Source organism: Orbicella faveolata, unplaced genomic scaffold, assembly GCF_042242905.1.
Source record: "Orbicella faveolata isolate gen_17 unplaced genomic scaffold, um_ofav_v1 contig_13, whole genome shotgun sequence".
NCBI classification, from domain to species: domain Eukaryota; kingdom Metazoa; phylum Cnidaria; class Anthozoa; order Scleractinia; family Merulinidae; genus Orbicella; species Orbicella faveolata.
The window spans coordinates 5143072-5168056 of NW_028301540.1; the positions used below are offsets into that span (position 1 = coordinate 5143072).

The following is a 24985-nucleotide window of genomic DNA, read 5'->3' on the forward strand; positions in this document are numbered from 1 at the left end:
TATACTTTAAGTTAAATTGTTTAGTCTAGAAAATGGTGTTTGAAAACGTTTCATACAAATAGCGTTATAACAATTCCCAAATGTTGAAAACCACTGACAACACAAGCAAACGGGAATTGTCCCGCGCGGAAGGCTCCATGCGGGAAAAACTTCGAGCTAAAATACGACAGAGAATTCATAACCTGCCAGATGAAGGTGACGAAAATATTAACACTTTGAACCAAGATAACTCGACACGAACACGGCGTGAAAGGAACAAAACGGTTCCTCCTCGTGTTGAAAGGGTGAGTTTCTGATAATTGTTGTATGATTACTTTTCTACTTCGCATAGTTTGTTAATACGACATTCGTTTAACCGTTAAAGTTCATGAGAAAGATGTCGAGGTACAGAAATGGTTGCTTGCCATTATAATCTTAATACAGTAGAACCATGAAAAACAAGCTTACATGTTTTCAAAGAACTTGTATAATACTACTTTGTTGTAGTTTCTGTTTTACTTAAAAAGCCCGATTTGGGAAGTTAGGTGGCGATCAATCCTTTGTGCGTTTGTTCGCTTTTTATTTATTCACAACCTGTAATACCTGCTGTCTTGTCTGTGTATATTCCCAGACTCCTTCTCGGATGCAGTTCAAAATTACGCCGGTCTGGATATGTTATTTGCATCGCCAATTTATCTCGAGTTGACCGAAGAAAATTTTGTCTTTTACCGACCTGAAGAACGAGATTGAAAACTGATCGAGCAATGTACATCGAGAAGTTTTCTTCAAAAGCACTCAAGCGCACTGACATATAAATGCTTCCGCTGCCCGCCAAAACGGGCGGGAAATTTCTATTTCCTGCCCTTTTTCCAGTGTTTTTCGCCTGGCGCGATGTTTGCGTTGGTCACCAAACTTGAAACGTTGTTGTACAGCTCAAATGCGTTGAAGGCAACAATCACTTTTTTGCTTATTTTTTGGAACTGCTTATTTTATTTTTTTGAAGCTATTTATCGTCACATTCTGGGTGCATAGAAGGTAAAAAGAAAGCAATTGCAAAATAGCGTGATGCTATGTAAAATCTTCGCGGAAAATCTTCAACACTGCAAATCTGAGCTAAGTAAGAACTTAATAGAGCTCTATAGCTTAGCCTAAGTATTGATCTCATCAATGACAGGCTGGCAAAGAAAAACCTGTGATAAAGTCGGCAATTCCTACGAAAAGCAAACATGGGATAAAGGCTTACCACAGCCGTAGAGAAGTTCCAGAACATCCAAAAGTAGACAGGGCACATAACAGCAGAAGCGAAGAAACTGACAGAAAGGTTCGGGAAAATGTCCTCATCGACCGGAAAAAAGAAGCTGCAGACAGTTTCAAAGGCTCCGAGGGATACCGAAGTATTCAGAGGGAACAGTGCCCTCGGCTTAGCTTAAGGCACAAGGCGAAAATTGATATAACGCAGAGAACAGAACGTGATGGTCGCCACGTTGAAAGCACAAGAGATGGTCCGAAAAGAAACAAACTTCCTAGCCGAGAAACGGTGGAGCAACCTCCGCACCAAAACACTGAGAAATGTTCAGGGAAATCACAGGTATATTTGAAAAGGGGGAGGGGTGTAAAGATTTGCTACAGTTGATGGATGCAAGAGGGAAGTTTGGGGGGCACGAAAGAAGCGGCAGCCGAGAGCAATTCTAGCTTCTTGAGTGCTCTCCAAACTTCCCGAGCGCATCCATAACGCGATATACGCACAGCTAAAAGCATGAACCGGTAATTTTTTTTTTTTTATCTTTCGATGTAATATTTACTCTTCGTATATTTTGACAATCAACGGAACTTACTGAACCAAACAAATTTCAGGTTTTAAATATTTTTGGGACGTGCAAGAGCCGTAGGGTACGCCTAAGAACAAAAGATAGTACCTTCTCTAATTTGTTGCACAAGTCCACGTTAACACACATCATGCCTAGTTTATAATTGTTTGATTGTATCTTCATTCATTTCAGAAACAAGCTACCTCATCCGGTAAAACTGAATTTTTGTCTTCATTGGTGAAACTAAAAGACGCTTTACAAGCTCACAGCAAAGACCAAAAGACAAAAACTCCTTCACAACAGGTAAAATTTTACAGGAAATGGAGAATATTGTTCAAACAACATCGGGGTTGACTCGCGCCTTTTAATGAGGTTTAATGCTCTCCCATTCCCAGTTTCAAATAATACTCTCAAATAGATTTTGAAGGACCATTATAACCACTATATATCGGTTGATGCTACAATCATGATATCAAACAACGACCCAATCATTCGTGAATTTCGGCTTCATTCGAAAGCATCACAGTGCGTGTAAATAAATTTGCTTTTAGACTATGTTCACACCTGGTGCCCGAGCACGGTGACCTAGTACAATTCTCGCTGGGCAGTAATGTGAACGCACCTTTTATCCAAGTAGCAGTAGGTAGTAGGACTTTATTAAAGTGACTGACTCTTAACTACATAAAAAGCTACTTTACAGGTCTAGTCACGACATAAATAAGAAGTTATGTTGTAAGCCTCCATCCCGTCGCTCCTGGGGACAAAAGCGTTTTATTTACAATGCCGTTAATGAATGGAACACTTAACTGTGAAGACAGTTTCGCATTTCTGGCAGAAGAACGTCGGCCATTACTTTGGAAACAATGTCTGTCAAAAGATTTGCGTTGTAAACATTAGCACACACGTCAGCAGCGTACACCTGTGGGCAAATAGTAGACGCTAAATTAACCAATCAGAGCGCGCGTTTTGCTTTAGTTATGTTATAAATGTCTTTCTTCGCTGTTTTTGTTTTAGAATCAAAAGGAAGCATCACTGTATACAGAAGAGGCAGGAACAAATGGTCACCCTTGCAAAGGCGGCGCTATAATGAAACAGGTGAGTTTTGTATGATGTTTGCCTGATGCATTTTCCTTACTACCGGGAGCCCATTACAGTAATGGACTCCTGGTACTACATGAAAACGACAAGAAGACTTCCTTTTTTAGCGATTTATTCATAATATAACACGGGCTAGTTGTGAAAGCATGTTCATGTGGTACCTTTTTTCAATTAAAGGCATACGAAAGGGGAAATTTTCTGGTATACAAAAGGGTAAGGGGTTGGAGCTCGGGGCGAAGGAAAGTATCTCCTTTTTCAACCGCTTAGGATTTTACGGTTGTGGTGTAAGAGGCCTGGACACGAGAAGATGGCGATGCTTTGATTTTGTATATCATCGCTCTCATCTTAAGGGCGAGTTAGCCCCTCGCTTTCAAACCAGTTGAGAAGCCCTGGTGACAATTCACAGAATTGTTAAAAGACATGGCAAAATGACTGATTCAGTATGACACATGATGCTCTTAAAAGTAACTAAAGCCGTCAAGAAATTTCCTGTATCTGTCTTCCGAATCACGACAATATTCAAGTAGGTACCATTTTATTGGCATTTCTGTCACAATCGATAAATATTGCGTTCGCTCTCATTTACCGACCAATTTCTTTTTTACTTCATCAAAAATTTTGCATTACAGTTGTGAGGAAATCTATTTATATGGCGTAAAATGTTCATTCATCGTCGGTGCTGTTTCTTAATGTCTTTGTTGGTGCGACAACTCTCCGCATATATGGCTGTGGCTGATTAGCCACCCACTCTACAGGAAGATTACATTCACTGATCACAAACACGAAATGCGACGCGCTAATAAAATAGCTGGTGACTTTGGACAGCCATGAAATAAAAATTCCTCACACTCAACTTCTTTTGCTTTCTCGTTTTAATCCTAGCCAGGTGAAAACGAGAAAGCAAAAATTAATTGAAGAAAAACGGATCAAACACAATTTCCTTGGTACGTGGGCAGTTAATGTTCACACTGACAGTTTTAAGAAAATCTCTGTATGCGATGCACGATAAATTTCCTCTAAAGGGAGGTTGTTTTTAACCATAATTACACACCAAAAGCAAACGCGTAAGAGCTATTAACCAGCTGCTAAACTATGAATGGTGATGAACCTTAGGGTCCAGTCCTAACTCGTGCTTTACTCGTGTTTACTTCTACAACCTCATGTTCTGGCTGGCCAACCGCTTACCAGAGTGAAAAGTGCTCGAGGCTCATTGATTTGTAGAAGTACATAACGCAAAACTACGTGTTGTAACAAGAGAAAAAAACAACTAAAAAATATAAATTATAATAGGGTGCTCTCACTATCATTATTGCCTATGTTTCATTGTGTGCGCTTAAAATCTACTCCATAATTTAGTTCGCTCATTCAGAAATTACCTATCGGAAAATCCTACTTTGGCGTTGTATTCAAATGAGTTCATTGTTATTCAAATTGACCTAACCGGAGTTATCTCGGTCGAAACAGACATTTGGTCTTTGCCCGCGGATAGAAGAGGAAATATTTTGGATGTTAGTTGGCGCTGTTTTGCAATGCGAGAGGAAAGCTGATCTTGCCCGCGAAAGCAGAGGAATTTTTTCCATTCACTCACTTTTTCAAGGAAATACGAGCAAAATGGCCTGCGTCTAACCTCGCGGCAAGGTATATTTTCAATCTTGATTTTTACCATATTACTGTTTGCACTGTTGTACGAGTGTATATCTATTTAAAGAACGGAAGTCGCAAACGCCGAAATGGAACCTTACTCTCGAAAACTTTCGCTCGAGTTTTAAAGAATTGATTTATATTTTTTTTTCGTCGCTTGATTCTGTATGCGGAATCTCTTTCTATCTTCATGTTCAAACGGCGCTCAGACTTAAAAATATTTAACATGTGTATTCTTTTATGTACACAAAGCTCCTGGAATCCTTGTCAAATATTGAAAGATTCGCTGTGAGGTCTCTTTTTTTTTCGTTATTTTAACCACGAAGCAATGAGTTCAATCAAAGTTTCGAGAGAGCAAATTGAAACATTTTTTATTATTCGCAGAGTTATTACTACCGAGATCATCAATTAAGGTTTCGATCGGGTTGCTTCAATGCTCACTAAATCATATGTGAAAATGAAGGGTTTCTTTTCCTTTCGGCCGGAGGAGGAAGAAGAAAAAGAAGAAAACTTGAGTTCTCCCTGAAACGTCGGGCTGATCTTGAACAAGTGAATTTTCTAAACGGATTGCTTTTTATTACAGTATCCTCAGATTTGCTTCAATGTGCTTTAACTTTTCTAAATGAAAAATGTATGTCATTTGCAAGTTGCTTTCTACGTCTTGGTTACAAGAAAATTAAATTGAGATGAATATCGCTTGAAATGTCGAAAAGCCGCAAAATGGCATGGAGAAATTTTTATATTCTAACAGCGCAGCTCTTAACGGCATTACAATATTGTTTGGCCATTTTTATTCTCAGAGTTGCCCCGAGAAAGAAATGATTCAATTTCCTGCGACCAATGGTCGCCTCCACACCTGCGTCTTTCCCTAATTGATGTATTTGCGAACAAACTACCACCCTTCCCTTATTCCTGCAAAGTGAATCGAAGCTGTGGCTAAAATATTGTTGGTTTCCTCGAAATAAATTGTGGAAAATCCTTTGAATGCGGTAATTTCCGAATGATGGTGAACCGTCGAAACTTTTAGACTCGCAGTGTTTATTAATTAGAATTCATTTGTCAGTTTTCATCTGGTGTTGTGTTGTGTGATCACTCGGGGCCACAAACAATGCCGCTCTCAAATAGATTATAGTAATAACAATGAAGTCAGATCAAAATACGCCAACATTAGTTCGATTTTATTTGTTCTCTCCACCCGTACTCGTTCTTCATTAGGTCCACAGAACAGGTGTCCCTCCTCGAGCCTCGCTTTGAAAACAGGACCTTAACTTGAAAGCGAGGATTTCTGTTCTCGTCGAACCCTAAAAAAGAAACTTTATTTACACATCAGTGGAACCTCGATATATTAAACGACGGACCAAGGGACTGGCAAAATATGTTCACTATAACGAGGTTTCGTTGTATCGGGGTTCCACAGTAGTTGTATATTGCAAACAGTAAGTTCCATAGATGTCACAGATCGTGAGCGTAACGGGATCAAATAAGTTTGATCATTAAGCTGCATTAAGCCGTTTTGACTTCAATTCTTCGTATCTCTAATAAATATAATCTTCCTTTAACTTTCCTATCTTATCTGTTCTAAGCTTAAGGTTTTAATTCTCCTAAACGATTGATTTACATTTTCGTAAGTGATAGTTGTGAGAAATTGTAGAATCATCTAAACAATCCCTTAGGATTTTGTTTCACTTTGACGTGGAGTCTTTGATAGTCGATGAAAAAACTACTGGAGCACATTTTTTTGAGTATTTTCTTCGTTTTGAAATTCTTTCGTTTCACACTGTTCGTTTTGGCTTTATATTGATTAAACTTCTTTGGTACTTTTTTGTCATTTGAGAATATAAGTTGGAAACAAAGTTTAATACATGTTGGTATGACTTAATATTTCTATTATCTCTCCTGGGAAATATAATGTTTAAAAATTTGGAGAATCCCCTTTGACCACAGTGCTGCCTCCGAAAAAAAGTAATTAAAAAACTCTTGCAACCTATATGAATCTCCCGCAAGATAGAATCGTGCTGAAATGAACTTGAATAAAAACTGACTTGTACATTTATGTTATTTACTCTTTAATGTTATTCTGAAGATATTAGACAAGTAAGTAATAATATTCATAGCATGAAAAACGAATTCTGTCATTAAAAGCTGCCATTGGATTTTATCAGTTTTCAGCCCTTGGGGACCTTGACTCTTTATCTCATCGCAATATTACGCCCCAGGAGCCGGCCAAGCGCTTTGATTGGTGCGAATTGATGTCATCCATAACGTTACCTTTTTGCTTTTCAAAACTGAGAGCAGTCATAATAGTTTAGTAAGACAAAATTTCGATAGCAGTTAATGATGTCTGCTAGCAGCTATCCTTCTTCGGCCTACTTTGTATCTACGAATTCGAAACAGGTTATATTTGAGTCTCTTGTTGATCAAATCCATATCATGCAACACAGCTGCTTGCGTTACCCGATTTATTCACTCCGTTAACACTCACGATTTTCAGCAAATATACTCAATGTTATATTTCTTTTATACATAATAAGATTCTGGCGTTAACGAAAACGAAAATATTTTTATTCCGGATTGTTTGTTTTTTATTTTTGACATTAACACAGTTGGCGCTATTTGGGCCAAGCGACGTAGAGGAAGATTCTAGACTGGGTTTCTCAAATTTTGTTTAAATTAAGAAAGCGATTTGTTTTGTCAACATTTTGTTTTGCGTTTCATGATTGAAAATCGTAATTAACCCTCGAAATATCCTGAAAAAAGATGGCGGTTTTTAGAAAAGCAATATTTTGTTTGAGAAATAAGAAAGATATGTTTCATGAACAGTTAGCGATACATAATAGAAATGCCATTACGTAGTGTAGGACATTTTTTAGGCACTTCATGTTACAATTACATGTACTACAACTCAAGGATAAATATAATACTCAAACAGTACATTATTTGGCTTTCGTTTTAGCTTGGAAGAACCTTTTTATCATGAATTATTCAGCAAGTAGCCTAAAGAAATTAAATTTAATCTTTTTCATCTTTAATTTGACCGCAGCCTGGGATCCTTGCAGCGTTGTCCCATAACTACTCCCCCAGCTCTCAATTATAAAGCATATTTATTTCAATTTTATCCAACATCTTGCTTCTTTCAAGCACAGGGACGAAACTCAGTTCATATTTTGACTGTTGTAGGATTTTCCGCTAGGCAAACAACTTCCGACAGCTACACACGACTTGAGAGAAGACCCTTCTACCATGTGGCGAATCACAACAACGCGAAAGCTCGCGGAATTTGTAAGTTAACAGTTAATTTCCGTTTTTAAATAATATTTTACAAGTTCAAACGGCTTGATTGTATGCCATATTTTCCTCACTGCAGTTCTATTATATATTTCTGTATTGAATACCGCTCTGTCTTCTCCGCAAAACTGATAAATTCAATATATAATTTTTTTTTGTCTAAGTCTGGCGCGTAATTATAAAACTTCGACTGTTTTTAGTAACTCTGTATTTTCTAGTTTATGAAAGTTCTACGACTTGATGACTCTAGGCCTTGGGTTTTTGAACGTGCGGAACAATTAAAACAGGTTGGCAAAACCTGCTTCTTACAAAAACAGACGGTAAAATATTCCCCCGGGCTGATCAGGGAAAATATAACTGTTTGGTGGTCAGTTGAGGAGACATTTTTCATCGACGGAGTTAATGAAAAACGCGGGGTTTTGTTTGGAAAAACGCGTTGATGAAAAATACTTAATAATAAATAGCCACCGATGCAAAACTCCACAGAGTGTTTACGAGGAAAAAGAAGTGAGAATAACTTATTTTCACTGAATCGTTACTTAACCCCAAAAGATTGGAAAATTTTATCTGATATATCACCACGTGATTTTGAGTATCCTTGGCGACTGCGCAATAGAAACATCACGTGCTTTAGAGTTAATGTTCCCCCACCCCCTCCCTGAGGGACCATAATGGTTTTATGCGCGCGTGCTCGAGGAATCATTGCGAGAATTTTGCAATCCAAGCCATACGTACAAGACGTACGAAAATTAATTTTTATTTTCATTAACAATTTGTAATTTTTGAAAAGCTACGTTTTAATTTTAGTGTACTGACAATGTTTAATTTCCCTGTTATTGAACTGTTTTTTCTTTCTTTTTTTTTATTCTTTTATGGTTGATTCTTTTGTCTAAAGTGATTAATAACGAAAATGTAATCCATCAATTTGCTGTAACAAAAAAATAACGAAACCTTCATTGGCCGTTTCATTTTGTCCCGATCAGATATTAATGAATGAATAAATGACCTTTCTCTATTGAAAAACCTTTTTGAAGAAAAATAGATGTCAGTTTAAAGGAAAACCAGGGGAAATTTTCCCATATAGCGTTTTTAATGGTTGCTTTGATAAGAATAGATGATAACACAACCCCGGGAACACAACAGACGGTGATAATGAATTCATAACAACAGCAGACGAATTTGGAATTGTTTCTCTACCTTCCTCTTTGATTAAATTTATTGATTGCCTCTATTTTCATATTCTCATTCACTTCATAAACCCTCAGTCGAGACCAATCGAAGTTATACAAATTAGAGAGGAGAGAAAGAGCTAGCCAAGAAGTCGCTTTATCTTTCGCCCGAGATTACACCAAGCAAGGGTGGCTCGCTTTAGCGCGGTTCTCCGGGGGTCTCACCGAAATGTCCCCACTAGAGCTGCCTCATGAATTCAAATTCCCTTTCGCGTATAACCATGACTTATTTTGAAGAAGAACTAATGTGCTGGCGGACAAACGAAGGATGCTGCTCGTATCAAAGACAGACGCGCTCGGTCAGATACGAGGTTTGTGAATTGAAATTTTAAACATTACGTGAGTGGGAAACGTATAATAACCGTGTTCATAATATTGTAATTTTGATGTAGCTAGACATTTGCGTATCCGGTTTATTTACCGCTATAGCCTCCTAAACCGAGTTTGAAAATGTCACTTTAATCTAATGGACCTTCAAACAGTTGAGTTACGAAATATTCAGTGGGAACTCGTTTATCTTGGGCGATCGTTTGGGAAGGAAAAAGCGAAGAAAAAACTTTAGCCTACGGGAACGATATTGATAAGAATCTCATTCCTGATTTAATAAAACCAAAGAGAAAAATGTGTCTTAGTCAATTAACACACAATTTGTTCCTGGATTATTTGAACGCAGGAAAATATAATTAATGATCTTTATAGCGCTTTGTGATGTTTTTGAAAAACATACATGTATACAATACGAGAATACCATTCCGCCTTTGTATCGCCTGTTTTAAATTCAACACTATTCTCTTATTTTGGCAACCTCTTTACTCGTTTAGCATTGTTTTAGTGTCAAACATTTCGATTACGGTCGTGAATTGTTCCAGTTGCGCTTAATTTTCTCTTTAACATGAGAAATAAAACGCATTTGTCTAGAGTTTTCAATTAAACACAAGCTGTAAGTATTAATCATCGCTACGTACAGCCTGGCAAAACTTCCGTTCACTGTTAGTTTTAAACGAATTTAGACACATCAAGGCATCACTGGCAGTTCATTGATTTGATGAGTTCTTATGTTCCAGTTACCTGTCTACCTGACAGCGAACTGGCACTGAAATGAGAAATTAGGACATGGTCACCCTTGGCAAATTTCGCCAGATTTAACCATTACTCGCAAGAAATATCAATGTCTCACTCAGTGATTTCATGTTCCACAGTAGGGGTCACTACCACGGAGGTTATATAGATTTTTATACGGAGTCACTGTTTACTTGTTTGATTAGATTTATTTATCTGATTATCAAGCGAATTAGCAACAGAAAGTTAGGGAATGAAATTATATGAACTACGACCATCGAAGGGTTCGTTTTGAGAGGTTGCATCTAAACAAACAGTTGGAAACCGAACAATGTCTGTAAAGCAATCTGTAAAGTAGGTTTCGCTGGAGGCCAGCGGCAGCTAAGTCTGGGCCTGTAGAATGCGTGCGCACCACACCAGCCACGATGGGTCCTAAGTGACACGAATATTGTCAGTTTTGAAATTGAAATGTGGCATCACAGGATAGGCTATTTTGAGAAAACTGATAATGTCTTGAACTTAGAGTGTTGTTAGTAACCTGACTGGGAAAATAAAACTTCCAAAACGGATTAGAGCACTTAACGGGCGCCGCCATGTTGTTCTATACTGCGCCTTACATCAACATGGCGGCCAAAAACTACTTTACTTGGTAGTTTTACTTGGAAAAATCATAGGACTGGTTATGAAACCCGACAAAGCTCTTTGTTGTATGTTTTTGTTCTCTTTTTTGACCTTGACCGTGCATAAACCAAAACTGTTGTTTACTTCTGACTGAGAAACTAACCAATAGAAACGTGTCAGTTACGTAACTCATACGTAGTGTATGAGCTCAAAGCAAAAGATTGCTCACGGTCGCGGACCTTCCAACATAAATCTAGCCATCTTTGTTTGCTTCTTTGATGTTTGCCGGGCTTCATAACCATTCTTCTCTATTAACGCTAGAAAAACTTCGCAAAACTATCTTTCAGTATTAGTTCAAATGTAGGTAACCACTGGATCCCATCCTTGAATTGATACACTGATATGCTGCCGTTTGAAGAAAAAAGAAACAAAAAGCCTGCGCACTTGTTACTGTAGGGAAAAATGAAATCCCTCGGTGGTGATGATGGTAACTTAGAGGAGAGAGTGGACCCAGTTTAAACCGACCACATCTGATATGGCTTACCTATGTAATGGCTTATCCTTAATTATATAATATTTAAAATTCCTCTTTGCGTAGCCTTTTCATTTGGCGGTTTTTCCGCCATCGAAAAGTGGGTGAATAGCCTAGGGAAAGGAACGCTGTAATTCAATAGGGTGGGGTGAGAGGAAGACGGTCGGTATTTAGAGCGTAAGTTTGGCCCCATCTACACTACGCCGAAGGAATCTATTGCTACGGTTAGGCCTACCGTCCACACTAATCCGTCACGAAAACGGAGCTTTGCGAAAACGCTCTTCAAACCGGGGAGTTTGAAAACGCCGGCTTTGCGTTTTAGAGTGAAAGGAAAACATTTTGAAAACAGAGCTTTTCGAAAACGATGACGTTACGATAATCATGTGATTTGCCTGCATGCCTTAGGCTCGATTTCCACCGCTCTCTCGGGTCCGCGTGCCTCCCCGAGAACAGACGGCTGGACGCGTGAGCGACCGATCGTGTCTGTGACGTAAATTCAAAATTTAATTTATGCATCGTTACCGGTCACCGGAAATGTCATCGGATACCAAACATATGCTATCTCGTGCCAAATCTGATCATAGTTTGTTATTAAAGCGCCAACAAACATGTGCTGTACGCGTTTAAAACGACTACTCAATGTTTTCCGCGCAGTGTTTACAATTTCACATGTAGTTATTTTAATGGCTGAAGCGATTTTGAAGTCTAGCGGTGAAACACCCATAAAATCTTCGGCTTCCAAGTTCTTCCGGATGCCTGTTTTGCGGTACACAGCAAACTGATTCACGAAAAAGAACAAGTTTGAAAGGAAAAGTACAAGATCTGGCTGAAAGGGTGGCCATTGTTTTGGGCATAAACATAAGCGCCGTCGACGTCGAGCGATATTTGTGCAACGATCGTGGCTACAAGAAGATCAAACGTCTTGAGAAACTTCAAGAGGAGGAAAAACTGTTGAAGACTGAGCTAAAAAAAGAGCTTTGCTTCGACGAATAGGTTCAAACGTGGCGTTCCGTCGGGGGGTGAGCGCGGGCTCATTTCCCGAAACAGCGGCTGGTAATCGAGCCTATGCATGCCCGAGTTTTCCAAAAACACAAATCCAAAATGACCGGTGATCGTTGCGTTTTCAAATTTCTCCGGCGTAGTGTGGACGGAAAACATTTGAGGCGTTTTCAGAGTGAAACTTCCGTTTTCACGTTTTGACATTTCTCCGGTGTAGTGTGGACGGGGCCTCAGCATAATGATAATAATAAGTATGATCAAGTCGAAAAAGTGAATTGTTTAATTTTCTTCCTTTTAAGTCCAGTCTGGAAACCACAAATGGATTTCCTTATCAGTGGTCGATCTGTAGTTACCACAAGTCAGCATTGTTTTTTGATTTTGCTTTTCAAACGTAATACGCGGTCGAAAAGGACACCGAGAAAATGAAAGGCTGATTCGGTGGTTCCTCTAGGAACTTATGTATAACATAACTTATTTGTTAAATCGTTTATAACTAATTTTCCGTTATTCAGCGAAAAGTAATAATACGTGATAAATGGAACCAATTTCTTTTCTTACCCAATTTGGACGACTTTTTATTTCCTTCGTGACGCAAAATTGCTTCTTATACCTGGAAATAATTTTCTGAGGAACCATAAACGCGCACCTGAAAACTTTGACTGTAATAATTACATCAGATGAAGCTGACATTGACGCGATTATTAAGCCTTCAGAATAAAATGAATGCAAGTAAAAATGTAGGCCTTAATTACAATTCATTTTTTGCGGCCGTTTTTTCAAGTTCAGTGCAAATAACGCACGTAATCAGCACACTTTTGATAAGTTGAAGAAATTGAGCTTTATAATTGGTCCGTTCATGCCACAGCATGAAAAATTGAACAGTAATGACATTTTCCGATAATTGGATGGCACCCAGCATTTTATGGCGCCTGATGTGGGCAAAATAACATGTCTCGTTCATCGATTTTCTTCCTTTAAACCAGCCTCAACTCAGCCTTTTGCTCGCCGCTGCTAAGCGGAAACTGTTCACGTTTTCGCAGCCGGTCTTTTCTGTGTAGCCGACCGAATTCTCTTGTCTTGCCATTTCGGTTATTACATGGCTGCCCGAAAGATCTTATTAATATTTCGCTGTGCGTAACAAGAATGAAATCAATGAATAATCAGTGAGAGTTTGAACCTCTTTCGTTGCGTGCTGTGCGGTTGCCACGCAGCTCGATCACCGGAGGAGAATTCTAATTCTCAAAATGTCGACTCAATCTGAGCATGCTGTAAACGTCAAACAAGGGGATGAGACGGTGAGAAACGCTTTTTGACCGCTTTACGCCTACAGTTAGCGCATTGAAACGTTTTCGGCTGGGAGTAGCCACACATCAAGTATTAACGGCTGCAATTCGCGAAAGATTACTCGAGAAGAAATGTCTATACAGTAAATCCCTTGTAATGAAACTTTAGACGGTTTAATTCCGTTTTAAAATATCGCTTAATTTACTCCTTGGCCGCAAAACGCAATTTTTACTGAGTATTTGTTTCACAATGACTCATTTATTGTCTCACAGCCTGCTGTGAAAATGGCCAGATATTAAGTCTGCTGTTTTCTATTTTCAGGAGCACAAGATGGCTTCCGTTCGAGACGACATGGACATGAATCCGATGATGGATAATCCAGTTTTCTCGACAGGAAGTTCTGTCAATCTCTTCTGCCCTTTATGCCATGAAATGTTTGTAAACCCTCGACTTCTGCCCTGTTTGCACACGTTTTGTAAAAGATGTTTGGAGAACCTTGTCGTGCCTAGGTCAAGCGCGCTCAGCTGCCCGGCGTGTAGAACAGATGTGCCTCTCACAGTAAGTTCAAACGATTAGCAGTTTTGTTATTTTTCTTTTATTTTGATCATGACTCTCTCAACCCTTTCACCTTTGAGAGGTATAAATATCTTTCCAGCAAAGGTCGGTTACTTCGTCTAAGAATCGCAATTAACCAGATAGCCTTGTCTCAGATATAAACCGGCACGGAACTTACTGTGTACCGCCATCTTTGTAAAGGTTATATATGGTCATATATTTACTGTTCCACGGTTCTCTCTTTTTATCTATCATAAGCAATAAAACTTCTTTATTTTTCTTTGTCTCGAATTTCAATTTCATGCATAATGAAAGTCTGATAATTACTTTCAGTCAAAATAAAGGAGATGACTGCTTTCGGAAATGTGCGTGCAACATTTCAATAACGTTTCAAGGACAGATTTATGACAGGTGTTGCACATTGTGATTGCTTCAAATTGTATGGTTTTGCCATCGTTGGCTGAGAGGAAAACAAGTGTATACATATTTCAATGAAGTTGTCTTACTATACAGAAAAACGGACCGGTCATTTAAGGAGGCGCAATTCTCGACCAATAAAACCTATTTTTAATGTAGATTTTTTATACTCAGAGAGATTCGTTGCTCTTCATCAATTCATTGTAGTTTTAACTACCAAAAACACACACACAAAAAAAACAGTGCCAACTACGATCACGCGGAAACTCTTTTTTTCCAGGAGCGTGGTGTTGGCGCTTTCCCGCCAAATTTCGTCGTGACCACAATGATGGACGTAGCGGCAGTGCGCGCGCACGACAAGAACCCAATTATGTGCAGTAGCTGTGAAGACAAGCTTCCTGCGGCTGCGCGATGTATCGAGTGTATGGACTTCCTTTGTCATGACTGCAGAAACGCACATATGAGGCTGAGGCTAACCAAGACTCACAGAGTAAGTGCTCTCAGTTTGCTCCCTTAATCATTTGGATTATTCATTGCGTTGTTATCAAATCCACTCTTAACCCCTGTCCAAACAGGAAATGTTTGGCGACCAAACACGATCACACATTGTTTGTTGACCAAACATGTTGATGTTGAACTGAGTGGCCAAACGGTATCAAGCATGTTTGATCACCGTCCCTACGAGCAAGATGTTTTACAGTGTCTGATAAAATATTTGCCGGCATTCAAATTTCGTCAAACACGATCAAACACAGTGTCTAAGCGGGAAAATGTTTGGTCACGAAACAATGTTTGATCGTGTTTGATCGCCAAAAATTTCCCGTTTGGACAGAACTTTACAGATAAGGAGGGGCGTTTAGGCGTTGGATCTAGATATTCAGGTTCGAGCCTCCGCCAGGGTCACTGCGTATTGTGTTTTTTGGGAGGTGCGGTGGCCAAATGGTTAGCTTGCTAGACTCCGGATCGAGCATTCCGGATTCGAGTTCTGGCCAGGATCACTGTGTTGTTGAACAAGACCCCTTCCTCTCAAAGTGCCTCTCTCCAACCAAGGGTATAAATGGGTACCGGCAATCTGTTAGGACAATGTAAAAAAAAATTGCTGGAAGTTCCCTTTGATGGACAAGTTTCCCATGTAGGGAAAGCAGCAATGCTCTTGGTCTTCATATTCTGCAGAAACGAATTGATTGCGAGGGCTGTAATGGAATATACCGAGGAAGTGGTGGTTTAAATTAGAAGTATGGATTCGATAGGCTTTACCGGATCAGCTCAGCACTAATACATTAGAAAGCAATTTTGCGTAAAAGTATTCTATTGTTGAAAATTCATTTGAAGACGTTACTGCTATTTTCAGGTTGTATCCTTGGATGAACTTAAATCCAGCCCACGACCTGAAGACTTACTCCATCGACCAATATTCTGCATGGAACACACTCATGAAAAACTAAGGTACTGTACTAGGATCATTTTTCGTTTATAAGTTAAAACTGCAGAACGCAGCACTTCAATCTCTTTTTAAAATTGTCTAGTTTTCCTTTCTTGCTATAGCCTGGAGATAACGACAAGCGTTTTCCCCAGGCTATGAGCTATCATGGTAAGCACGGGGAAAAAAAAAGGAAACTAGTGTTTCCAGTTGCATAAGTTTTCATTAAATCAAAAATAGAGGTCAGCAAGTGTAATCAAATTAATTACGCCCTAAAAGAGGCTGTAAAATCGAAGAAGTTCCAAGAGAACCTCAGGGATTCAGTCTTTAATGAAAATCTGATTATTGTTCTCGTGTTTGCAGGTACTACTGTGAAAGCTGCGAACAAGCCATCTGCCGCGAGTGCACAATGACGTCACACTCAACTGAACGTCACAAATACACACAGCTCACTGATACGATCGACAAGCAAACTCAAACCATCATGCAACTGGCAGATAAACTCAAGAGGAAAGTCCCAGTTGTCACGCAATCCACTAAAGACGTGGAGGAAGTGACGTGCCGTCTCGAGGCGCGCGCCGAAGTGGCAAAGTCTGAGATTCAGAAATGCTTTCCTCGAATTTTAAAAGCTTTGCAAGATCGAGAGAAAGCCATGATGGCTGAAGTAGAAAGCACGGTACAAAGAAAGTCGAAAGTCTTGGGACTGCAACAAGAAAGGTTGGAAAATGAATTGAAACGACTCACCACAACTTGTAACTTCACCGGTGAGTTAAAAGCCCTTCTTACAGTAGGTCTGCAAGGCGTCTTTACGCAAGTGCCCCAGTTGAAATTTTCGATTTAGCACCCTACAGTTTCCATGGGTGAATATCTTGTCATTAAAACAGGCGATAAGAATGAAGAAGTATCAATTTAGGGATATTGTTCTCGTCCTAATGTAGGACTTCGGTTAAAAGAAATGTAAGAGAATCCGTAGAGGATCAGCTTAGGGCGAAAAGAATTTTAAAATGCGTCAATTAAATTTGGTTACAGAGTAGCTTACAATCAAGTGTCATAAAACCTGTGTAATCACTCTGACCAATCGCAAAGGACACTGAAAATCTAGAGAACCAATCAAAACTCAATGCAAATGCATGTATTTGACGCAAAGCGCGGGAAAACGCGTGCGAGCGAGTCAAGATTGGTTTTGGTTTTATTTACCGATTTACATCTGATTGGAGGAAAAAGTGAAAAATGCCTGTTGTGACTAGATGACTAGGTGCTATTGGTGAGGCTTTTTTGAAATTGAATGTCAGTTGTGAAATACTTTTCATGGTGCCGTTCCTTTCAGAGGAAGTACTGAGGCATGGCAACTCGGTGGAAATCCTTGTAATAAAGAAACAGCTCTGTGACAGATTGAATGACCTCATCTCATCCAAGTTTCAAGGCGAACCTGAAGAAAATGACGTCATCTACTTTGTGGCCAATCAGGATGACGTGTTGAAAGCTCTTGAAGGCCTGGGGCAGATTAAAACAAGTAATGCATTCCCTGGCATGTGCACTGTAGCAGATGATATGAAATGCGCCACAAAGGGCAAGAAATCCAAGTTCACGGTTCTTACTCGGTAAGTCTGGTGTTACTAAGGTAATGTAATTGACTGAGGTAATGTTATTGTTTCGAAAAGCGGAAAATTAGAGAGTCAATTGGTCAGCCAGTAAGTCAGTTGGTCAGTCGGTCAGTCAGCCCGTCCATCTAATAGTCATAACGCCAGTTAGTCAGACAGACACACGGACAGTCAGTCAGTCAGGCAGGTCTCACGATTCGTCAAACTCGTCCGTCTGCCAGTTCGTTCGGCTGCCAGACAGACAATCAGTCCGACAGTGACTCAGTCAGTCAGTTCCTCTGCCGTCAATAAGTCAGACAGACAGAAAGACGGACGGACAGACAATTAAACAATCATGCAGTCAGCCAGTTAGTAAATCAATTAGACAGTGATTCAGTCACTCAACTATCAAATCAATCAGTTAGACTAAGCTACCCTTAGTAGCCTAGTGGCTCCAACTCGTCGCTGTACTGACTAACTACTTCGAATATACGTAATGCGTTTAACCTTGTTATGATGTGTTTAGTGATCACAGTGGGGCCCAGTGCAGTGGCGGCGGTGAGGATGTGTTGGTTGACGTGTACACGTCTGACGGGAGAACAGTGCCTGCCGAAGTAAGACCGCTTGGCTCCTCCCCAGGCTCTTCACATGCCCTCCTCTCACGCTACAACTCACAAAATGTTAGCATTTCATTTGAGATTCACGTGTGGCATGAATGACTGTGATGATACATGCGCACAGTAGTAACTTAAGTTTTATGCCTCCTTCGTGACCATTATTTCGGTTGTCACGCAACGTTAGGGGAGAAGCGTTGCGTTACGACCCAAACAACAGCTGCGAAGGGGGAGTCTTGTCAGTCAGTTTGGCTGTACATGTTTTATGTTCGGTTCGTTGTTTTCGCACAGTACATTTTGCGTCTGCACTTGATTTTTATTTTTGACTTTATTGTCATCATTGTCTTGACACGTTTATGTTTCTTTTTCCAAGTGGTTTGTTTTGTTTCTATGTAACGAGTGAGTTTCGTCTTCGCGGGCGTTATTTGAAGAGTCACCCAAATCTCTCACCAGTTGTTAGGGGGAGGAGGATTGCGTGATCGTTTAGATAACTACCGTGAAGGAGACTACATTGTAGCATAGCGTCATGCATGGGAGTCGCGCCAGGAGCCCATGACCATGAGCTCCTGGCGCTCAAAGTGTGCTATTGAAATTCACGAATGTGATTGGCTCTCTTATCGTTGTTTATCCTCTGGTAAAGCAGGATCAAGGGCGCGTTGCCCTTTAAATGGAGCATTATTCTTGGTTTTCCAGTGGCTTTAAAGTAATTGACTAGTTTTCTAATAACCTCTAGATAACTTGTCTTAATCGATTTTCTAAATACCCTGCAAGATAGAGATTCCCTCCTCTGTCTGCCCGAGGGGATCTCTTTCTCACAGGGTATTTATTAATGTTTTTAGAGTTATTTTTGCTTTCTCTGATGTGACATTATATTGTTTTTTGTAGGTCGAGGATAATAGAAATGGTTCCTACGGAGTTTCATACAGTCCATTCAATGCCGGAATGCACAAGGTAATTACTCTCTCAAGCAAAGGTTGAATGAGCAAAGAATTGTCCCTCGATGGTCATATCCCTCTCAAGTCGACTTTTTGCGCGTCCAACTAAGCATCAAATCAGAAAGCACTGCATGAATTTCTGTAAACTCTTTTAAAACTAATTTCAGTTTTTCTAATTCGTCAACTTTCCGCCAAAAAATCATTGAGGATATTGTCTCCAGTGATGTGCCATCGAATTGTTCGAGCTAAAATAATTATCGCAACTTTGAAGGTCTTAGGCGCTCGTCAATAAGTCTTGATCTTTTAAGTATTAGTGAAGTATCACAGGCACTATTCCAGCCACTGAAGTTTTCCGTGCCTCGATCATTAAAGCGGATTGAAGATTAAACCACGGCAAAAACAGTGAACAGTTAAAGAGCAACAGCAAAAGATTTTCAAAAATTGTAAAATAATTCTTATACAAGTAATGCGAAAAACCTTCGTTCCCGGAAGTAAATTAAAGTCGGATTGAACCTGGAGCCTTTACTAACTTTAACCTGGCTTCGTTTAAAGCAATTCAGTCGAACTTAAATATTTACTTTTGCTTTAAGGTTTCAGTGACAGTGCGAGACAAACACATTCAAGGGAGTCCTTTCAAAGTCAACGTTGTCAACACTGGGGAATCGTATCTCAAGTTTGGCAGGAAGGGAACAGAAATTGGAGAATTCAATGGTATATTCGGAGTTGCTGTGGACGATGAAGGACATATAATCATCACCGACTGCCACAATCACAGAGTACAAGTATTTAATCAAAATGGCGGATTTATGTTCCAGTTTGGACGTAAGGGAGAGGGCAGCGGACAGTTCCAGTGCCCCACAGGGGTCGGGGTGGATCCTGATGGAAGGATTGTTGTCTGTGAAAGACTGGGGAGCAGAATACAGGTAATGAAGAGTGGATTTCTAATGTCTGCCGAAAAAGTAAAACTAAACGGAAAATCCCTCAAATTGGCTCATATGAAAAAAATTATTGCAAAGTGTTGATATCAATCAACGTAAGCGTTCTGTATTCTGTATTTTAAGCAATCGGGAGCAAACCAAAAGCTCTTATGACTCGAATTTTCTCCGTGGCTTGGCGCCGGTTACCTGTTTCCCGTGGTTCTTAGCGGCTGCTGGTTTTCCCGCGCTCTAGCGGCGGGTGCATTATAGATAGTTAGTAGGCTTTAAGCTTCCCCATTAGAAGAGGGGTGTAACTAAGACTGACGTGTTAATTAAGTTTTGGTGATTATGATAATAATAAAGATTTTGCTTTGCGTTCTGATTGGCTCCTTGAGTTAATCTATATTCGTTGTGATTGGCCAGATGTAGAGATAAATGTTGTACTTTTGCCCGGTACTTTTGGTTAGATTTTACGACCGTTCGTCAGAAAACCAGAACAAAACATCAAATCCTCAATTAAACTGGCCGCAATTGCAACGTTTTCATCGAGCAAATGCGCAATTTGTAAAGTTGTTTAAAATGATCTATAATACAATGTCATGTAATATGTTTGATCAAAAATTGTAGACTGCCCGCGTAAAACAACTGAAAGTCAGCGCTTTGTCAAAGCATGTAGTTGTGCAGTTTTACTTCCACAACTACAGAAGGATTCTTTCTGCCTCTCTAATCAACAGATTCTACTTTGCTGCATTTGCAGATTTTTGACCGAGATGGAATGTTCCTTCACAAGTTCTCGGTTCCAGATCTGAAAGCCTCCACGCTGGCAGTGGATGCAAACAGAAGAATCATTGTTGCTGACTCAGCAAATCGTTGTATTCACGTTATTTCTTTGGACACAGGTGAGGCAATGTTTTTTGTTTGTTTGTTTGTTGATAGAAACGAAAGAAGTGACCGAGGCAAGTACCTCGATTTGCCTGTTACTAGCTACGGCCCTGAATTAGCATGCAAAACGCTTCTTAAAACAGCAGTAATTTGAACATTTTCTTTCTTCTCTTTCTTTTTATTTTTTCCCTTTTCTTTTCGTTCCCTGAGTTCAATTCCAGATATCATTTTGTCTGCTGCTTTTGCTTCTTTTGTCTGCTATTTAACCTGTCACTTTCTTCCTCCAGGTCAGTCGTTTAAGTTTGGTTCATTTGGCGACGGCAATGGTGAGCTGAATTACCCGTGCTACGTTGCGGTGAACTCCCAAGGACACATTATTGTCTCTGACATGCACAGCCACCGTATTCAGGTTTGTCACCCTATCTATCACTGTGTCTATAGAGCGTTTTTTTATTGGGTATCGTAAAATCAAAACCAAAGTAATCACTCGAGCAAACCACAAAGGACACAGTGAACCAATCAAAACTCAAAGTAATTGCATGTAGCCGACGCAAAGCGCGGGAAAACGCGTGCGAACGAATCATGATTGATTTTAGTTTTAGTTCTGATTGGATGAAAAAGTGGCGCGAGTTTTTTAAGCCAATCGTGTAGCGTAGTTTATGCAAAACCAATTACTTTTGGACATTCAAATGGAAACCGCTCTATTGCAATAAGTCCAGCAATGATTCCAATAAGGAACCCCTGTCAGACGAACATACAACCTTTTAAAAGTGCTATCTACCTCTACTGTCCAGAAAAGCTAAGGTTGCAATACTTGCCATGTTAGCGCTCATCAGAGTCCTAAGTTAAGTTTACTTTTCAGTCGAGCACGATTTAATTTCGAAAGTTTAGTTTTAGAAGCCAAAGAGATGAAACCAAATTTTTAGATAGTGAAGTCCCTGCCCCCAACAAATGTCATGCCTCTTAAAGCCCCCTCCGTTTATATGCGCCCGGAACACTAAATGGAATCACCACAATAGTTAAGCAGGCTTGACGAGGACCTTAAGGCTTTTAATCACTAGTTACGTTGGATAAAGGAAAAAACATTATGATAACTGAACTAAAGCTACTTTCTTTCCAGGTTTTTGATTCACGTGGTCGTTTCTTGTTCAATTTCGGCCGCAAGGGTAGTCAGGACGGGGAATTAATGCGACCCACAGGGGTAGCCGTGGGGCACGATGGAAATATCATAGTGGCCGATAGAGACAATCATCGTATTCAAGTCTTCTCTAGCGAGGGGCGTTTTATTACAAAGTTTGGTACCAAGGGGGACGGAGACGGGCAGCTAAATGATCCTCACGGCCTAGCATTGACGCCAGAGGGAAATATAATTGTCGCAGACTTTCGTAATAATCGTGTTCAATTGTTCGGGCAACCGGCGTAAAAAGTTAACCTTTGCAACGTTCATTTACTGCTAGAAGTTCCACACACCGGAGAAAATTAGTCACCTGGCCAATGGAGAAAAAAAGACAGTATCGTATATTGCCTTATTTGGAATGCGCATCGTCATTGGCTCGCTGTCGGCACCGTGATTGGTTGGCCATGGGCACGTGTTCCAAATGTTTTACCATTTCATTCCTTTAGTAGTTTACTTCCGGACCGTTGAGATGTGAAGTAGCTGTTGAATTTAACTGGTTTATTACAGTCCCTCAACAGCAGGTGCTGTATACTTTGTTAAACTATGAAAATAGTGTCGCGTATTAAATTCGTGGGCTCATCGGTGCTGCTTCTCTCCCTCGCTGATTTTAATTGCGTTACCTCTCTTCGTGCATCATTCTAGAGTTTGCAACTGCGCTTGAAAGCGAAAGATGATCTCAGTTCACACGTTTCCATATAGCCAGAAAAAATTCAGGCGAAGTTGCGCGACCCTCGGCTTTCCATCCGCGCGTGGGAGAGCCTCCCTACTGGTTTTTTCTTGGCGCAAAAAATCACAGCCAATAAGATGCATTGGATTTTCTCCTTAAGGAATTTTTTGGCTCAAATTTCAGCTGCCTCTTTCGCAGTGGACCAAAGAAGTGCTTGTCCGCGCATGTCTTAATACGCGGCCGGTTTTCTCCCTCATTTCCACAGTACTTTTTAAAACGTTATTGTATATAATATGCAAATTAATTTAACTTTATCTGTTTCCTTTCTTTATTCTTATCTATTAATAGTTACAATAGTCTAGTTTACGTATTAGGTTCTTGTGAGTTCATAATTATTTTCCTTGATCATTTACATTTTTTCATTATTTTAATTAATTGGACTCTTCTGCAAACCACTTTGTAATTTAGATTTCCTCATTAAAGATTAACGTATTTAAATTTCTAAAATTTAAATTGTACACTTATTATTATTTCAAGTTACTTTTATTGCCTCAGAATTCATATATTTTGTATTATTTTTTAGCCTTTGGCATACTTTTATGAGGGTTAGTGTAGTGTAAAAAACAAGAAATTTATTTCAATCAATTCGTTGAACATTATCTTTTTTAGCATTTCTTTGTTTACTCATCACCGTTTGGAATATCGAAATGACGTTTGGATTTTAACTGCTCATCCAACACGCCCTTTCGTTGAGTTAATTCACCGATTGAAAGTAATTTTGCTTAAATTTGTATTAATTATTTTTTGCTGTTTGTAAGAGGATATTTTTATTTCATATTTTGTTATCAAGAGTTTCCTGAACTTTAGAGGAGTAGTAACTTACTTTTTAAAAATTACTAAAATTAGCTATTAGTATCAATAATGCCGCTGGCCGATGTTAGTTCAACATCAAGCCAAATGACCATTTGTAAATCAGGCTTACGGCACAATCACCCGATTGGCGACTTTTTAGTTTTACGAGAGTACAATTGTAGTTGGAATTTTTTTTCTAATATCTTTTCTGAACGCTTTCCTAGCGGAAACAACAACTGAACCCGTTTTAGTTCAATTTTAAAACTGATTCAATTCAAGTTTTATTATCGTTTAAAATCCTACTGTTAGAACAACCTCATATCTTGTTGAAAACTTCCTGTGACTGGAATAGCAATGACAATTATAACACGTAATCTGAAAGCGCCACTTTGTTTCCGAGGTTAGGTCTATCGTCCACACTTACCCGTCACGAAAACGGAACTTTTCGAAAACGCCCTTCAAACCGGAGAGATTTCAAAACGCCGGCTTTGAATTTAAGTATCGACGGAAAACATTTTGAAAACGGATCTTTTCGAAAACGATGACGTCACGATAACCACGTGATTTCCCTGCCCGAGTCACGACCGGTGCTTGTTGCGTTGAGAAATTTCTCGGGCGTAGTGTGAACCGGGAAAATATTCGTGAAAACGCCGTTTTCAAATTTCTCCGGCGTAGTGTTTACGGAGCCTAAGCAGTGACGAAGCATGGTGCTTTCTAACCTTCCTTTCACTGTACTGATTTGATTTTATGTCAAACCGCTAGAAACATTGTGAAGTAATAGCCTTGAAATTACAAGAAGTAAAGTTTCATCAAAGCTTTTGAGAGAGAACAATTTATAATTAACCATTTCCAAATTCCGCACAAATTCTAATATATTGTGTTTGTACTGCAAAGTCAAAAAAATGTAATTTGAAAAGTAAATTCGTTTGCTTTTCAGCTATTTGATGTCTTTACAAATTAAGACTTTGATAAATACACCTGTATCATAATTTAGGTAGAACAATGCTTAGTCAATAAACAGAAATGCGAAGTAAAGCGTTGCCTTTTAGCTAGATTCTACTTCTAAAGCTCTGGCCAAACGATCGCAATATTTCAACGCAGAATATCGCAAAATTGTTGGGCGCCACATGTTGAACGCGTTTGGCCACCCTACTGCGACGCGTAGCGACATTTGCTACATATTGGGTGTTGCAAATCGAACTAGTGCGCATGCCCTGGCGTAACATTGTTGCACGAACCTGGCCAAATGAGTACAACATCATGCAACATCCACAACTGAGGAATGAAAATTTGACCATTTTCAAACTTGAGCCAACATCACTCAACACGTCGCAACAGGGTGGTGAAACACGCGCAACATGTTGCGCCCAACAACGTTGCGATATGTTGCGTTGAAATGTTGCGATCGTAAGATCTTCCCTTGTTATAGCAGGG

The 24985-nt window shown here is 39.6% G+C and overlaps 1 protein-coding gene across 3 annotated transcripts; it reads left to right on the forward strand.

The window, feature by feature from the left end:
* Window positions 1–24586, forward strand: LOC110040598 (E3 ubiquitin-protein ligase TRIM45-like). Of its 3 annotated transcripts, none has more exons than XM_089284208.1 (16): window positions 1–284; window positions 1154–1567; window positions 1980–2090; window positions 2802–2882; window positions 7704–7805; window positions 13857–14093; window positions 14788–14997; window positions 15859–15953; window positions 16291–16691; window positions 17255–17528; window positions 18034–18187; window positions 19007–19072; window positions 19647–19979; window positions 20731–20872; window positions 21143–21264; window positions 21976–24586. In XM_089284208.1, the coding sequence occupies exons 1-16, from the start codon at window positions 81–83 to the stop codon at window positions 22276–22278; spliced, it is 3249 nt and encodes a 1082-aa protein (XP_089140334.1). In that variant the 5' UTR covers window positions 1–80; the 3' UTR covers window positions 22279–24586. The 3 variants fall into 3 exon arrangements, with proteins under 3 accessions (XP_089140334.1, XP_089140335.1, XP_020601511.1); XM_089284209.1 differs by having other exon boundaries at window positions 18034–18121; XM_020745852.2 differs by lacking the exons at window positions 1–284; window positions 1154–1567; window positions 1980–2090; window positions 2802–2882; window positions 7704–7805 and adding an exon at window positions 13023–13546.
* The last annotated feature ends 399 nt before the right edge of the window (window positions 24587–24985 follow it).